Raw genomic sequence first — 17,629 nt, 5'->3', positions numbered from 1 at the left:
ATATAAATGAACTTTCCGGTAGTGCAAGTACTTTATAGTTCTGAAAAAATTATTGTTATCTCAAAAGATTTGAACCACAACTCCATGTGCCAAAATAAAAAAATATGTAATGGTTCGGTCAGTCATTTTTTGGAAATTTCATGAGTTTGCCCCTCCCAATCGTGACCCGAGTCATTTATGTTTGAGTTTGAAAATTTGCTTTCGAAATTTGAGTAAAAGTTGAGAACTTGAGCTAGTTAGTGAATTTGAAAGGCCAAGTTACTTAAAAGTGATTTTGAAGTCTTTTGGAGTTTCGAGTGTCATAATGGAATTTCATCGATTTCATTAATTCTTGAATATGGGTTATAGTCGATGAGAGTTTTTAATTTCATATTCGAAGTCTTTTTAAGGACTTGACGTCTTAAGTTGTGAAATTTTTAAAATTTAGCCTTTGAGTTGACTTTGATCAACACTTGGGGAGAGTTCTATTGGATTCGGGGGATGGTTTTATCTCTAGGTGAGGTCTTGGTTGATTTTTGAGAGCTCCCGAGTGTCACGTCCCAAGGCTACACCCCGGATGTGGTCGACACTTGAGAACCATTTCTAATCCCCAAAGCCAACCCTTACGCTGTCTAACTATTTAGCAGAAGACTTACTCAAACAAAAAGAAGCTTTATATGCATAGTCTAACTCATATATCTCCAATAGACCTAACTCAAAGACCGAAAGTACTCAATGTTATAAATAAAACAGTTTGCAAAACAACTCAAAATAAAAGGGAAATACTAAGAGACTCCTCAACTCTAACTATCTATGAAGCCTCTAATACTAAGATAGATGTCGGGACAAGACCCGTTGCAACTCAACAAAACTAAAAAAATAAATATGCAATCCTCTGGAAAGCAAGGAGGCTCATCAAATCTGAAGCGCAAAGTGATCTCAACGCAATGTCTATTAATGATCCTGAAAATCTGTATTTGCATCATAAAAGATGCAGGTCGAATGACATTAGTACATTGAATGCACAAATATGTCATGCAGATGAGACGAAATAACTAAATGAAAGGACGGCAATAGATATGACATAACAGCTGAATGTGAAGAATTAAAGAAATAAAATCACATATCTTTACAAAATATTTTCTCATCTATGAACTTCAACATAAGTAGTAATAATTTAAATTACACTTTAACTCTATTGGGAGATTCTCTAATCGACAACCATCAGTATGAGCTACCTAATGATACATCATCTTGTCCTCGTTGTCAGAACTATCTTATATTGTTTCGGGATATAGATTCTCTCAACCAAGTGGATTCACTAACCTTTTGTTCGAAAGACTAAGGATTCATCTAAAAAATATGATTTTTACTCATGTTCGCAAGATATGCATGATTTATGGGGGCTGTGAGTTATCTGAACTCGCGCTCAACTATTCTCTAAAAAGAGGTAAGTGCTTTGAAATATCTTTTAAACTCATTGCTCATTCTAGAAAACTAGATTTCTCTTTGCTCAATGTAAAAATACATTTTGGGTTGAGATAATTTCTCAAAAGGGGTCTCTTTAAGAGGTTACTGCTATTTATTCAATCTTTATGAAAACTCTTTTAACTTTTCTCAAATAAGTATACTCCTTTTATTCATGTAAAAAATGAAACATTTCGGAAATATTTAGTTCTCTTATATTCTTTCTCAAACTCCTATTTATTACTTCCTCAAAATTCAATTTAAATAATTATGTTTAAAAAATTCTCATTAAGAATTCAATGAATGCTCAAGAATAGGGTTCATGCTAAAAAATAGACATGAACAATCAACTATTCAATGATTAGAAATAGGAATTTAATAACCAAAAACTCAAGAACTCAGAACTCCATATCAACTCATCTGAAGAATACTGAAATCTAAGTGTAGAACCCTAAATTACTATTTTACTGATTTGAAAGTAGATGTAGGGCGTGAGGACGAACTATACTCTAACTCTATGATAGCCTCATGTACATGAAATAATGAAGTTAGTGAAATCGACGAAACTCGAAGAACACTTGAACCCTAGCTTTTCTCCTCTTGGAACCTTTCTCTTATGATTTGAACTGTTATGAACGTAAAAGAACTTTTCTACAGTCCGTACTAGTCAACCGTGAAACCAACTTCAGAAACCCAAATTCACATAACTTTCCATGAGACCTTCCTACGACGGAAGTTTCTACGACTCGTAGAGCCAACCGGTAGAATTCAAGTTCAAGACCAAATAAATGACGACCCATCTTGTTCACTCGTAGGTCAACTTCATGAACTTGAATTTTTCCTAATCTCAACCTCATTCCCGAGTGTCATCTATGACCTGTAGAAACTTCTATGAACTGTAGACGGGTATGGTAGGATACAACCAATAGCCAAAACATGAAGTTCTTCCCTTTTTTAAATCTCTGAGGTGTTATGTATGGATAAAAAATTCTTAGATAGTGAGTGGAAAGAAAATATCTCGTGGCAAGCTTGTTTTGATACAATTCTTTCAAAGATGATGACTTCCTATGATTTTTGGTTAAACTTGGACAGTAATAAAAAGACTTGTCAATATTAAGAGATTGAGAAATTGGTCTTTCTAATAATAGAGGAAACACCAATACTAACTGTAGAGGAAATAGTAAAAGTATGGATTGATGATTTTCTATCATTGGCAACTTGAGATGTGATTGGGAACAAGAAAACAATAATGTTGAGGATGAGAATGTATGACAATATGATGTACCTTGGGAACTGGCATAATGTTCCACATTTCTAGTTTATATTTCGTTGTTTAGAACAAGGGTGATCTCAAGGGGAAGGGATGCACTCAATTTCTACCGTTACAGTCTTCTATGTATTCACTTGAAAAGACAAGTTCAACATCTTTTGGGGGAAATATGGAGAATTGAGGCAATCAATTGTTTATGTTATTCCACTATCTGTACCCTTTATTCTGAAACACGAGTCCGACTGTTGAAGGATGACCTTTTTGCAGGTATCAAGGCACATGAATACTGAGAAAATGGCTCTAACCTTGGCAGAGCATGTGGGAATATTATAGATCCCTGAGGTCAAAAATCTCTTATAAATGAGTATTATATCATAATCTTATAGTTAGTTATAGTTATGAGCAGTTAATTGGTAACTGATTGTGTTATTAGCTTCATTTTGTTCAATTCAATTACTACATAGCTTGTAATCAACTCATTAATGAAAATACAAAAAAAGATTCTTCCTAGAACTCTTTTCTTCTCTCTTAATTCTTCTTCCTCACTAATAATTTTCTCCTGAAACAGTGCTTCCATCCTCAAATTCATTGTGAATTCCTGCAATCAAATAACATACGACCAATGTAAAAAATAAAATAAAATTGTATCCTTTAATACCCTCCTTCATGAGGTTGCATCTTTTTTTGTCAAAATTATGGTTGGACATTAAACGAGAGAAAGTTAATAGATTGAATTGAGGGGAGAGCTTAGAGCAATAACCACAGTTTAGCTCCAATACCATATGAAATTATCTAAGCATCCAATCAAATATCTTAAAGTGATGGTTGAATGACCTAGGAGATTATAAATTCTTTTCTCTTGCACAATTATGAAAGACAAGTCCTCTTTGTAAAATAGCTTCACTGAGGGCAAGCACAATAAGAAAGAATGGAAGTTACATATTCACAGAAATATAGAACACCAACATCATTTCATTTCCTCGTACAATGCTTGAGAAATAGTCAACTTTTAGTATCACATGTCTCATTCATTCTTTCTTTTGAGAATGAATGCGATAAGACAAAGAAACCTTTTCTTCTTCTGATGATACGCATGAACTAAACATCTATACTGCAGCCCGTTTCATAAACATTCATCTAGAGGGTTTTTTATTTCGTTTCTTGGCATTCTTCACAAGTGCATCACAAATCTCCCTTTTTCTTCTGGAGGCAGCACTAATATTAGGATTAGTAGCAGCAACATTGGCTGAGTTACTGTTGTCACCTTTGCTTGAACTCTTACCATCAACTTCTAATGCATCCTTGGTGAAGAATTTTAGCCTCCACAGTGTCAATTCGCTCTACAGAAGCCACAAATAAACTACTGCTAAGAATATTGATAAGTGATACATAAATTTTTGAATGGGGAAGATGTTCAAGTCTAATGATAACCTGGGCATCTATGTCAAGTTCCACCTCTTCTGCTGAAGCTGGAAATAGTGGGTTATTTTGTGCTACTATCTCCAGTGCCTTACTAAGATCATCAGGTGATAACTTTGTGAGAGCTATCCCTAGATTTCTCTTCTCCTCTATTGATATTTTCCTGAGGTAATGATTTCAGAATTAGAATTAGTGCCATACACGAGCAGAATTAGCATTGGTGCCACAAAGAAACTAGAATCAGATGAAGTTTACAGTAGCAGGGTTACAGAAAAAGGTTTAAGCATGAAGAGAGCTCTCCAGACGAATGGCATCAAAAGATCAAGCTTTCTTTTTAATCCGGAGATTATGTATACCAAGCGTCCAGTACCAAGTCAGAGAGACGGATAAATTGCTAAGATCGACCAACTGCTTATTATATATAGATGCTGGAACATTTCTACTGAATAAGAAATTGATCTTGGAAAGGTACATTCAAATTGAAAGAGAGATGCACTTTTTACCAGGGAATTAAGTACAGAAATTAGATTCACATATGAAACAGCACTAACACAAGATAAAACCAAGAAATCATCAAACTCCCATCTTAAACATCGTCATTCAAGCCATTGCCCTGCAAATTTTGTTGCAAACCACAAACTGTCTATAGAAAGTCTTAGCACCAAGTAAAACATATCCAAGTTGACCGAGGAGAACTATACCATTTGCAGACAAAAAAACACTTGGCCGCCCAGAAGAGTAACTTAAACCCAATTGAATAAATTTAATACCAATTTATTAGTTTCAGCTTAAATCGAGATTCAAACAATTGTTGCATTTCAGATCTCACAGGAATCCATGAAAGTATTTGTGGATCAACACAGGCGAAAAGGAATCGGCACTAGAGAAGCCCCTGTTGTCAAGGGATCAATTTAGATGACTAAAGAAGGAAGAATTATCATACTGCAATGGAGAAAAAGGCCATGTTTTCCTTGAGCTTGGACACACATAATAGGCTGGACAACATTGTGTGATCTCGAAATCAATGAGAAATTAACTTATCAAAATTTACTGCAACAGAGAAATGAGAGTAGTTATAGGGTTAGCTATGTCACGGTGACTAAATTGCATAACATCCATTTCTAATTATCACTTTCAAGAGCTGCTATATTTGCACATCCCAGAAAAATTTAAGATTTCAAATGAAGTCCCAATTTGGTCAGTCCAGAGTAAAAGCAACTTGGCTCACTGAATAGCAAACAGTTTTTGGTGATCACATCTCTCACTAATACTGAAATATCAGGGGAAAATAACCACATTTTATAAATGTGATGTTCTTGTTGGTTTCCAAGCATGAGAATCTCATGTCCTAATGCAAGAAGAGTATTACATAGCTACTCCCAATAAAGTTCTATAAAAAAAAATCGTATCCTGGATCTTCTGCATGACGCTCTCAGCGTCTCACCAATGGCACTGTAAGGTGTTGAGAACTATGGCTGGCTCAAGAGACTCTTATCTAGAACATAAGATTGTTTTTTATTTTCGGAAATATCGTTTCAGTATGCAATCTGGTATTTCTGCTAATTTCTGTGGACCCGGAGGTTATCTCTATAAATGCACAGCAATGTTATTGTCCTGAATAATAATTTACTGTAGTTATTTGGACAACCTGACTGATTTACCCCTCCGCTTACATCATTAATTATCACCACATTGTCTTTTCAACTGAAAACTCACAGTCAGTTTGTCATCCTAACTAATTGTAGCTAGAGTCCATTTGACTAGACCATAACCTGTCTCTTTTCCAACTAAAAAATATTGAATTACTTAAGTTAATGATAGCATTATTTATTTCCCTAGCATTGTGTTGCCATATCACTATCTTGATACTCTTAATTAATTTTAAGTCTACTTGTGTGCTAACTTTGTTTTCTAATTATCTTACACAAAAAATAGTGTAATTTGTTACAAGTATTTGGTCAATATTTGATTAAAGTTTGAAACAACTAAAAAAAAGTGTGAAATTGAAAATTAAATATTTGGAAGTTAAAGTAATTGTCTTCGGACATGAATTACATTTGAAATTAAAAAATGAATATTATTGAGTGATTTTTATTTCAACTAAGGTACTTCTCAAACAAGTTTTTCAATAATTAATCAGTACATAAAGTAACGATTACTGATCACTGTTTGTCTACAGGCTTTTATCCGTGAAAAAGATATATCTAATTCATAAGAAAAGCTGCCACAAGCAAATTGAAAATTACATTTGGTAACTATACAAACAATAACATACCTAGTGTAATCCCACAAGTTGGTCTAGGGAGGGTGGTGTGTACACAGACCCTAACCCTACCTTGTGCAAGAATTGGTGACTATAATTGAATAAAAGCGGAAGTCATTTATGGAGAAAGGTACAACACAAGAACTTCCAAATAACAAATGACGCTGGTAGCTTATAGTAATGCTCAAGTAAACAACATAAAACTAATAGGGAAAAGGTGACTATAATTAAATAAAAGCTGAAGTCATTTATGGCGAAAGGTATGACACAAGAAGAACTTCCAAATAACAAATGGTGTTGGTAGCTTAAAGCAATTCTCAAGTAAATAATATAAAACTAATGGGGGAAAACAACTTTTCAAATACCATAATAGTGAGGCAAATACATATGCAGGTCCCTAAAGTTGCTCAATTTTTTCCCTCAGGTACCTCAACTAACCCGGTTTCCTATTGAATCCTTGAACCCCCAACAATTTGATCCTTTTAAATATTCTTGGCTGATGTGGAGCCAAATTTCAACAAATTATTTTTGGTAATTGGGCGCGTGAGACGAACCTTCCCCACGTGGAAATTTCGACCAATATACTTCAACTCAATTACACGTCAGCGCCACATTAAATCCTCAAACCTAAAAACCAATTTCCCCCAAAAACACTTCTAACCCGATCCTCCATATGATCTCACTGATTCTTGAGCATCGTGCAAACCCCGCCATTTTCTCATCCGCATAAATCTCCTCAGTTTGAACTTCAAACATACGTGTTTCGCCATTAGAAAAGCTCTCCAGTAGATTGTTAATTGTTGTAGAAGATTGATAGAGCTCAAAGGACACAAAAAAAATGGGGAAAAATCAATACTTTATTAACAATAATTTGACTAATTGTATAATTTTGGCCTCGAATTCAGTTCCCTATAAACCGAAATTTCAACTTTACCCCCTTCGTCTTCTCCTGGAATCCCGCTTTCTGATCTACATTAGCTTCATTCTCCATTAATTACCCTTATTAAAATATTCCCCATTGTTGTTCCATTGTACCCATGTCTTCTTCTATTGCCTATATGGTTTTTTCAGATCCACGCTTTCCATTTGCTTTGCGTACTCTTCAAAAAGCAGTATATTCCTCCTCTCACATCTTTTATGTGAGCTTTTTTGTTGTATTCAGGCGTTTGAAGCATTGTTCGGAATCTAAATTTACGATTTGGGGTTTCTTAATTTCTTATCAAAAGAGTATTTTAACTGGTGTTCTTAAAGCTAATTAGACGCTTTTAAAGCGTCTGCACGCGCTAAAAAAATGTGAGATCACGTTTGGCTCCACATCAGCCAAGAATATTTAAAAGGATCAAATTACTGGGGGTTCAAGGATTCAATAGAAAACTGGGTTAGTTGAGGTACCTGGGGGGAAAAAAACAAACAACTTTAGGGACCTGCGTATGTATTTGGCCTAATAGTGACAATGAATAAGAATGAAGATTGCCAATAATATGCAAGGTTGAAAGAAGTTTAATATTGATCAAGCAATAAACAAAAATACCAAAAGTTATTAACATCCTTAACTATTACTCCCTTGGTCCCAATGTTTATGACTTAGTCTGACTTGACAATGAGTTTAAGAAAAAAAGAAAGACTTTTGAAACTTGTGGTCTAAAATAAGTCAGATGTTTTCATGGCTATCAATCATTTCATTAAGGACTTTTGAAACTTGTGGTCTAAAATAAGTCAAAGATGTTTTCATGGCTATCAATCATTTCATTAAGGACAAAATGGGCATTTAAAAGTTAAGTTGTTATTAAATATAGAAATCCGTTATTTGTTTATGGGACTGACTAAAAAGGAAAGTGTGTCATATAAATTTGGACAGAGGGAGTAGTAGTGTCACATCCCCTTCTCCTTCTCCCTCCCCGCCCATAATGTCATTGAAAAAAGGCATATAAGAACAAATTCATAGACAGAAGATAACACACTTTGACTGAATCAAGATTGTCGGGTCCGTGCGTAAGCACGGGTATAGATAATCTAGCTTGGAATATATGGGACCAACATGAGTTGGTATATGTCAACAAGGTTTAAAAATATAAGGGTCTACTTAATCAGTTTTTATATTAAATAGAAAATCCACCTAATCATATCATGACATAAAAAATCGAAATTATATGTAAGACAAATTTAACCAGATTTTCTCTTTTTGGGTTGCCAGATTTCATGACATAATTTTTTAAGCTGTCATGCCAGACAAAACCTCAAACCCTGGGAGAGAGGGGCCAGGAGGCATCAATCGTGAAATAGTGAACAAATAGAGCAAATAAAAGGTAGCAATTATAGATTTAAATATCAGTCATTCAACTAAACCTGCATCTTCTGACCACCATCTCTCTGAGTTCCTCCACGTGTGTGTCAACTTCATAAAGCTGCCAATAATTACATAATTTCAGACTCACCACAAGGCAGATCAAGCTCCGAATGAGAGGCATATGATATCATCATGAATTATCAAAGCTTGTTTAAGGGAATTACTGAGCCATCAGTTTTAGAAAAGCTAAGCTTCAAGAGTAGGTTGGATTTTACCTCGTTACACAGATCCCTGGCTAGTTTAGCATGAGCAGACTCCTGAGCAAGCTGCATATTCAGTTGGGCTTCAGCTTCCTCCTCTTCTCGTCTTTTTTCCTGGAATAAATGGAAAGATTTAAGAGATGATCATGCAATATTTACAGATAAAAATATGGAGTATTGACACACAAGCATCATTAGATTAAGAAATCACGGAAGCCATACCAACGACCAGAATTGTCCAAAGTAATAGTTACCTCCTCATTAACTTTTGGCAGAAGTTGTATCCATTTCTCCTCAAATTTTTCCAGTAATGTTTTCGCCATCAGATGAACATCACTCTTGTCATCATTGTACTTCATTGCATTCTTGAACACCAGCCTAACATCAGCACTAATCTCTCTGACATGCTTATACCCAGTGCCATCCGTGGCCTCCATTTGGTTCTTTATTGTACTAAAGTCCATGGGTCTGTCAATAATCTGATAGACAGAAATCAGTTCAACTGCATAATGAACCTTGAACAGAAACATCGTTTCACCAGAAATTCATAGAGATATTTCCAGACTAAGAAAACAGGTGGGATAAGTCATAACCATATCTGAGACCTCCGAAAGAAATTCCCCCAATACCCCACATTAAATTTCAAAACATTGCCTAGCAGATAGCAGACATATAAAAGTATCACAAAAATAAGAAAATCATACTGTAGAAATTTATCAAAAAAGGTTTTTAAGTTTCAGAATAAAAGAAAAAGAACCAAAATGTTTTACCTCATAGTAGTCATGCAACCCAAGTCCCTTAACATCAACGGGCTGCATAAAAGGCCAAGCCCATTTGTGCTGAGTGATCTGGCACGAATATCAAAAACAGAATATACTATTACTATAAGGTCAATCAAGAATTCAAAATATCGACGAAATTGGAACTGCAACTATTAAAAATTGCCTGGCGCAATATTGTGCCAAACTGGCGCATAAGCTCCTGCATCCTCTTAGCTGCAGCAGCCTCTCTGCGTGATGCTTCCTGTTGTAGCTTCTTAAAGCCCGGAACATGTTTATCCTTATCTTTGTGTTTCGCTGAAGAAGCATTCTTTGAGGTGTTTGGTTGCTTTATACTTGTATTCAAGTAGAAGTTCTCAACTTCATTCACTCTTTGTTCAAGCTGAAAGTACAGCACCTAGCAGTTAACTCGCACGAAAAATTATGGATTTTGTTTTTGATGAAGTAATTAGTTGAAATTGTTTTTATACAGGAAGCAAAACCTGTTAATGCACCAATGAGTGACTAGAGGTTGCAGGGATTTTGAACAAACCTAAATTATAGCAGTACAGAAAGATCCCCAAGGGGATAGCAGAACTATGACTTTCAGTAGACATGGTTTACAAAAACTATGAATTTGAAATTCATGAAAGTCAAAATTAAGCAAATATTGGACTAAGTTAGAAGTTTGTAATGTGTATTAACTAAGAACACGACAGAGGGATTTCATGGGCTATAACTCTTAGTCAAGTACCAAATCATGTGCATCAACAATATAAACCAATATTAAGAACTGAATGCACATTCCAAAAAAAGCAGGTCTTAAAAAGTGCATTAACACTATGGGTTTAAAGGTCAATTCATAATTTCAGCAGTCTTTTCTTTTACGTTCAGACAACAGTGCAAATATTGGAAAATTAGAAATCTACTATACTATCTGCGGAATAATGTGGATCTGTGACCATAGTGTGGTGCTATCAAACATGACAATAATTTCTATCATCCTATCACTAGCTCCAACTAAGAACAAGGAAAAACTAAGCCTGTTTTAACAGTGTTGTGAAAAGCGCACAAAAGCGCGCTTCAAAGCGAGGCGACCCTTGTGCGCTTTTTTATCTTGAGGCGAGGCGATCTGAAAAAAGCTCTCGCTTCAGATGAAGAAGCGACCCTAAGGCAAAAGCGCAATAAAGCGCGCTTTTTATATAAAAAAAAGCGACAATTAGTGTTTTTTTAAAAAAATTAGGTTTTTTTTTTAAAAATAATCTGAAATATAACCTTCTTTTCTTTCACGACTCTTTCCCTTCTTTCTCTCCTCGCGACTCTTCTTTCACAATACTTCTTTCCCTTCTTTCTCTCCTGACGATCTCGACTGAGGCTGCCTCTCTCTTCAACCTCGACCGCGACTGCAGGTAACTTTTTGTTCATCTCTTTTTTAGCTAGTGTTTATTAGTTCATCTCTATGAGTTTCTTTTCTCCTGAAATATACAATCTTCGCCTGTGCTTCATCTCTTCATCTCTCTGAGTTTCGAGTACTCTAGTTTTTTCTTCTTCTTCTTCTCTTCTTTTCTTCATCTCTGCTGCCTGCTCTGTTTCTAATTACTGACGGCTGCCTCCTCTGTTTTTTTTTCAATTCTTTTCCTTTTTTTTTTTTTGATCAGTCTAGCAGCCTTGTTGAAGAATAGGAGTTTGAATCTTTGTGATTTAAATATGTTTTTGATTTTTTGCTTTATATGTTACGACTTATGAGTATTTTTGCCTATGTAATTTCTTTCAATCTAAGACTATATTACCTATATTTAGTTATTTAATATTTTTTTATTTTTATACTAAATGTCGCTTCTTTTAAAAAAAGTGTGCGCTTCGCTTCACGCTTCTCGCTTCTGTGAAGCAAGCCCTCGTCGCTTTTTTCCGCTTCTCGCTTCCCAAAACACTGTGTTTTAATGCTATGATGTCCACATCCAACTTATTGTTAACAATAATATCTCAAATTCTGTATATTGAAGAGATAAGCTATCAGGGAATTCTGTTTCAACTTTCAACAAGGATGTACTTCAAAGACAGAGTATATATCAAATATCATCACCTAGAAAAATAGATGGATAACTGCAACACATGGTGAGTACATCACAAAAGTTCATTAGACTGCATATCTACAGAAGTGTTGACGGACTTCTTCGTGATGAAAACCAATTAAAATATTGTTGGTTTAACACATTTCAAAACCAAATGGCTTAAGAAATGTAAATGAAAACTTGACCTATTTCCAAAACTATATAGTTCCTTGTCATGCTAAAATGTTCTAGCAAGGAAAATGATGAGGTAAGTAACCCCAGACTTCCTAAAAGACCTGGTTCTTGACTAACTGATGGAGAATATGCACCTTGCACATCGTACTATGCAGAATGAAAGCACACATCACTCCTAACACACAAAGACAGTGGGACAAAAATGTATTTTTTTCAACTCGAGTGCTCATTTCTAGCATCTGGAATTACAGAAAAAGATAAACTCGAGAGCAAGAATGTGAGTATGGTTTGTGCGCTCATTTCTCAGAAGGGGGGTCTTAGCTTGAAGAATCACAGCAAACAAAATGGTTCTCTTCTACAAAAATGGCTCTGGAGGTTTTTCTCAGAAGAAGGAACCATCTGGAGAAGATTTATAGCAGGAAAGTATGGTTTATTCACTCAATGGACAACTGAGGAGGTTGTGGGCACCATAGGGTGTAGTGTCTAGAAAACCATTAGAAGTCTATGGCCCCATTTCAACATCATCTCAATCACTGTTGGTAATGGATTAAAAACAGACTTCTGGAATGAGGTGTGGATTGGAGCAGACAGTCTTAGAAATGCCTTCCCGCATCTTTATACCTTAAGTTTGCAGAGGAATGCCAAGATATCCCAAGTTTGAAGTCAACAGGGTTGGGACCTCTTATTTAGAAGAGCAATGAATGACTGGCAAATAGGAGAAGTTGCCAACCTACTGGAAGTTCTAAATTCACATCCAGCTCTATTAGACAGGACAGACCTAGATGGAAACTACACAGTAAGGGGGAGTTCACAGTGGAATCAAGCTATTGGGAGCTCAACACACTACAGAAAATGAAAGAAAGATGGCCCTTAAGGCTAGTTTGGAAGACCAAATGCCCGTAGCTTATTTTACCTAGTTGGTTGCTAGTTTTAGCTTATCGCTTGTAGCTGGGTTTAAGCTTGACTACTGGAGGTTTATGTTGGCATCATCATGGCCCGGTTTTGGGTCGTGACAGTTTTTTTAGAAAGACTGATCGATATGATTTTCAGAATCATTAGTAACAACTGCTATTCAATTCTGATCAAAAAACAACAACAGGGTTTCTTCCAATCTTTAGGAGGGGTGAAACAGGGGATTCACTATCACCTACTTTGCTTATTTTGGCAGTTGAAATGCTAACAAGAAACTAAAATGCTCTGCACTAGGTACCATAATTTAGAGGATAATGCATACCTAGATGGAGTTCAAAGGTGAATCGTTTGGGATATAGAGATGAAATGATTATATTCTCCTCAACTGACCTTTTAACATTACAATTAGTCAGGATGGCATTGAGGAACTATGAAAAGACTTCTAGCCAAAAGAATAACAAAGAAAAGAGCTCAGCTTATATGCATCAGAATGTAACAAGAGATATAAGTATCACTGTGCAGGTAACTACTAACTACTGGAATAGAAAGAAGGGATTCCACCTTTACATATTTAGGGTGTCCAATCTACTAAAACAGAAGAAGAAAGGATTCATATAATGCTATTTTGGTGTAGATCACAAATAGGCTTCAATCTTGGAAGTGGAAAATGTCATCTTTTGGGGAATGGTGGTCTTGGCAAGTATGTTTATTCACATGTTATCAGCAGTGAACCCCCCTGAATGTATTATAAACCAAATGCATAAAATGTTTGCAAAATTTTTTGGAGTAACAACATAGGAGGAAAGAGTAGACAATGGGCATAATGGCCATACTTATGTTTACTAGTGCTGGATGAGGGGGGTAGCTTTTTGATCTCTACATGATGTTTCTATGGCTTTATACTGCAAATTTTGATGGAATTTTAGGACTAAGTCATCATTTTTTATTATTGAGGACTAAGTAACAAGTACTGTAAAAAAGTTAAAAAAGTTGCGGCACAATGGAAATATGGATTCCAGACATGCAAGAAGATATTACAGGCAAGAGTTAATTGAACATCAGTTTTGGTGGAAAACCAAAATGGGGAATGCATAATTCTGGTCTGATCATTGGACAGATTTGGGTGGACTATACTATGCTACATCTGGTGACTACTTTGATGAGAGCATACAAAAATTTATGAGGTGATGAACAGTGGAAGATGGAATAACGACAAGCTGGCAGAATTTCTATCAGAGGATATAGTGCAGCACATCATGAATACTATAAAGCATCCATGCTTAGAGAAAGATATGGATACACCTTGGTGTTTACAGGCCACAAAAGGGGAATTCTTAGTGAAGTCTGATTGAGAATATCTAAGACTTAAAGAACAGAAAATGTAGATACACAAATATATGTGGATCAAAGGGCTTCGTTTCAAAATCTCATTCTTTATATAGGGATGTAGAAATACATGTTACCACTTGATGATGTACTAAAAGGATGAGATACAATATAGTATTTCGATGTTGGTGTTGTACAAGTTCTCAGGAGGAAATACAACATCTATTTGCCACAGCAATTTCTGCTAAGAGGACTTGATCCTATTCTTGTTCATTTTTAGGTATCAATGTGAAATGGACTACAATTACAGCAAATCATACTGAAATGATGGAAAGCCCATGTAACAAATGAGCTAAAACTAATTTTTCAACCTGTACCTGCTATAATCATTAGGGAACTTTGGAAGAGGAGAAATGCTATAAAACATGAAGAACAGAGATCAGTTGGCAGATGCATTTACCAGGTCTTGAAACAATACAAAGATTAGCACAATTCAGGAATCCATCCATCAAACAAATACCAACCAGATGGCCTGCTTTGATTCAGAAGTTAGAGAGATGCAAGCCTAAAGTGAAAGTCACTGAGGTGTTGTGGAAACTCCCTCCAACAGGATGGATTATAGGCAACACTAATGGAGCTTCAAGAGGGAATCCAAGAAGTAATGCATATGGGTTTTATGTGAAGAATTCAGAAGGTAATTTTGTATATGCACAAGCAAAAGAGATAGGGCACACAACAAACACCGAAGTAATGGCAATAGTGGAAGTTATCAAAAATCACTCTAGCAAACAGCTAGACACATCCTCATACAGACAGATTCAAAATTAATACAAAAGATACTGGCAAAAGGATGGGAACACCATGGAACATTGCTATACGGATAAAAGAAAGGGAAAGGGGCCAAATATACCCCTCGTTTAAAGTTGGTGTACATATACACCATCAGCTAACAAATGGTGCATATTTACCCCTTTTGTTAGACCCGTATTTACTAAATCAATATATCCTAAAACTGGTTTTTTAATTCCTATGTCATATGGCTTTAAAAATCACCTCACCCATTCTTTTACCCAACCCAGACCCCACTCAAATGGGAAAAAACGAAGCCTTCTTCTACTCAGTATTAAAATGGGTTTTGGTCCAGTCTGAATGAGAGAGGAGCTGGGTTCTTTTAGTTGTATCGAGTCTGAAGGGGTAAAGAAAATGGGAGAAACAATATTTTAAGGCCACGTGACTTACTGAAATAAAAAAACCCAGTTTAGGGTTTCCTTAATTAGTTTGTTATCAAAAGGGTAAATATGCACCATTTGTTAAACGGTGAAGGTATATCTGCACCATTTGTATGCACCACTTTTTTCACAAGGAGTACATCTGCTTTAAATCGCATAGTTGAGAGGTATATGCAACCTTCTCTCTAGAAATCACAAAAATCAATAGCTTTATGTAGATCACATATACACATCATTAGAGAAGGAAACAAGTTGGTTGATGCTTTCGCAAATCAGGCCCTTGATGAAGCCACTGTTATTAAGTATGATATACCATTAGATACTAGAGTGTGGGTGACCAGGATATTAGTGAGCTGATAAGCTGAGAAGTGGGAACTTTACAAAAAGTCAACACATTCCCTGCTACCTTGCCCAAAGAACCTCATATTGTTGACAGAGAAGGAGAATGGGAAGTGGAGCAACAATCTCTCAGATACTACACGAAACTAACTAAAAAGTAAAAGATACCGAGTGAGAATCCGCGATTACAATATGTATACTGCACAGTAAAAGGGATGGAATAGACAGAATCGAGAATCGCAAAAGGTAGAGATTCTCACTTTTATTCAAGAAATGTACCTTATCAATGTTCATGACTAGCTCATCAATGGTGCATCTAAAACCATCCACTTCCCCACCATTAACTCGTGGTCCTACATTTTCTAAGTCCAATTTGGATGCATCCGCACATTCCATCTGATAAGAAAACAAGCAAATTACAGTTTCTTAAGAATATCACAACAAACTCTTTTTTATTATTAGGAACGTCACAACTAACTTGCCAGTGCCTTGAGCTAATGAGCAATAATAGCAATAAAAAGACACTAGGTGATTTCTTTGCATCTATCATTAGTGTAGATGACATGAAACCAGGGTTATCCAATAAATATCAGAAACTTGAACACATAGATACATGAAGCAAGCTAATTCACAGAAATCAATAGTGTGTACATAATTTGCTACTCCCTTGGTCCCAAATTTAGGAGCGGAATCAATCAATCAATCTTCAATCCCGATATCGAATAAAAATAGAAGCACACAAGCCAAGCAGTTGCATTTGAAAGAGGATCATGAGTGATGGAGTTGTTAAATCAATAGAACAACTGTACCGTTAATCGACTGGATGGAGGAGATTACGGCGCCGGCGGCACTACAATACTCGTTGCTTTCTGTCAAACAAATATTATTCTCTTCACCTTCTACTTTGACACCTTTCAAAATCCCAATTTTCATATGGGACAATCACCACATTTCTTTTCTAATTGAAATTGAAAAAAAAAAGGTTGTCTTCTCCCATTTATATACACGCCCTCTGCACTACAATGTATTTTCTTAATTTATTTAAAATTATTTTATTGCACAAATTAAAAAGCAAAAGTTTAAGGCATGAGCAGAAGTAATGTCTAAAAATTGATATTACGTGTTATAAATTCATTTAATTTAGTGGATTGTTTATTTAGTTATTGTTTTTAAGGTGATATAAAAAAATTTTAGAATAATGATGTATTTATTAATTTGATATTTATCATGATGACTTTTGATGTAATTTCTCTACTTATAAATAGAGATACGTTCTCCATGTATGACACACTAGAATAAGAAAAAAAGTTCTCATCTTCATCTATATTTCTTATCTTCGTACTTATGTTCTTCCAAACTTGAGTTTATAACACTTCATCTACACGAATATGCTCTAAAAATTGTAGTACTTTGCAAAAGAGTTTGTAGTTGAAACACTTGTGAACAGGAACATGTTCTATTTAGTTTTTTCTTGTTACACATTTATATTTTCAAAAGTTCCTCTTATACTAATAATTTATTTTAGTATATATGTGTTACACGAAGAGGTAGAACATATTGGTTTGTTTTATTCTAACGATTTTATACATTGATTTATGATTATACTAACAATTCTTCATTTTAGAAAATAATTGAAGAATAAAGAAGTAAATTTTCATGTTGATTTTATAAGTGTTAATTATGAGGAACTTATTAATATTTATAATTACTAGAGGGTGAGAAAACTCTCAAAGTCTTATTTTGACTAAATTTGCTTTTATAATTCTTGATTTTTTAAAGGCTCATAGCGAGTTCTATTAGTTTTGACTTATATGATATTTTGATTGAAGAGCAAGAAGATGGAATCAGGTCTCATTGCACTAAAAGGGAAAGAT

The 17,629-nt window shown here is 35.2% G+C and overlaps 1 protein-coding gene across 2 annotated transcripts; it reads right to left on the bottom strand.

Annotated features, from left to right (window-relative positions):
- Positions 1–3,463: 3,463 nt before the first annotated feature.
- On the bottom strand, positions 3,464–16,746 carry LOC107029385 (transcription factor GTE6-like). 2 transcript variants are annotated; one of them, XM_015230785.2, is made up of 9 exons: positions 16,565–16,746; positions 16,035–16,151; positions 9,891–10,121; positions 9,716–9,793; positions 9,200–9,424; positions 8,961–9,059; positions 8,745–8,803; positions 4,148–4,298; positions 3,464–4,056 (listed from the first exon to the last, which is right to left on the bottom strand). In XM_015230785.2, exons 2-9 carry the CDS (start codon positions 16,149–16,151, stop codon positions 3,850–3,852), a joined length of 1,167 nt encoding a protein of 388 aa, XP_015086271.1. In that variant the 5' UTR covers positions 16,565–16,746; the 3' UTR covers positions 3,464–3,849. The 2 variants fall into 2 exon arrangements, with proteins under 2 accessions (XP_015086271.1, XP_015086272.1); XM_015230786.2 differs by having other exon boundaries at positions 9,891–10,106; positions 16,565–16,743.
- Positions 16,747–17,629: the final 883 nt, after the last annotated feature.

Source organism: Solanum pennellii, chromosome 9 (genome assembly GCF_001406875.1).
Source record: "Solanum pennellii chromosome 9, SPENNV200".
NCBI classification, from domain to species: Eukaryota; Viridiplantae; Streptophyta; class Magnoliopsida; order Solanales; family Solanaceae; genus Solanum; species Solanum pennellii.
Note: the sequence above shows the minus strand (reverse complement) of the source record. Positions and strands in the feature narration are given on the sequence as shown.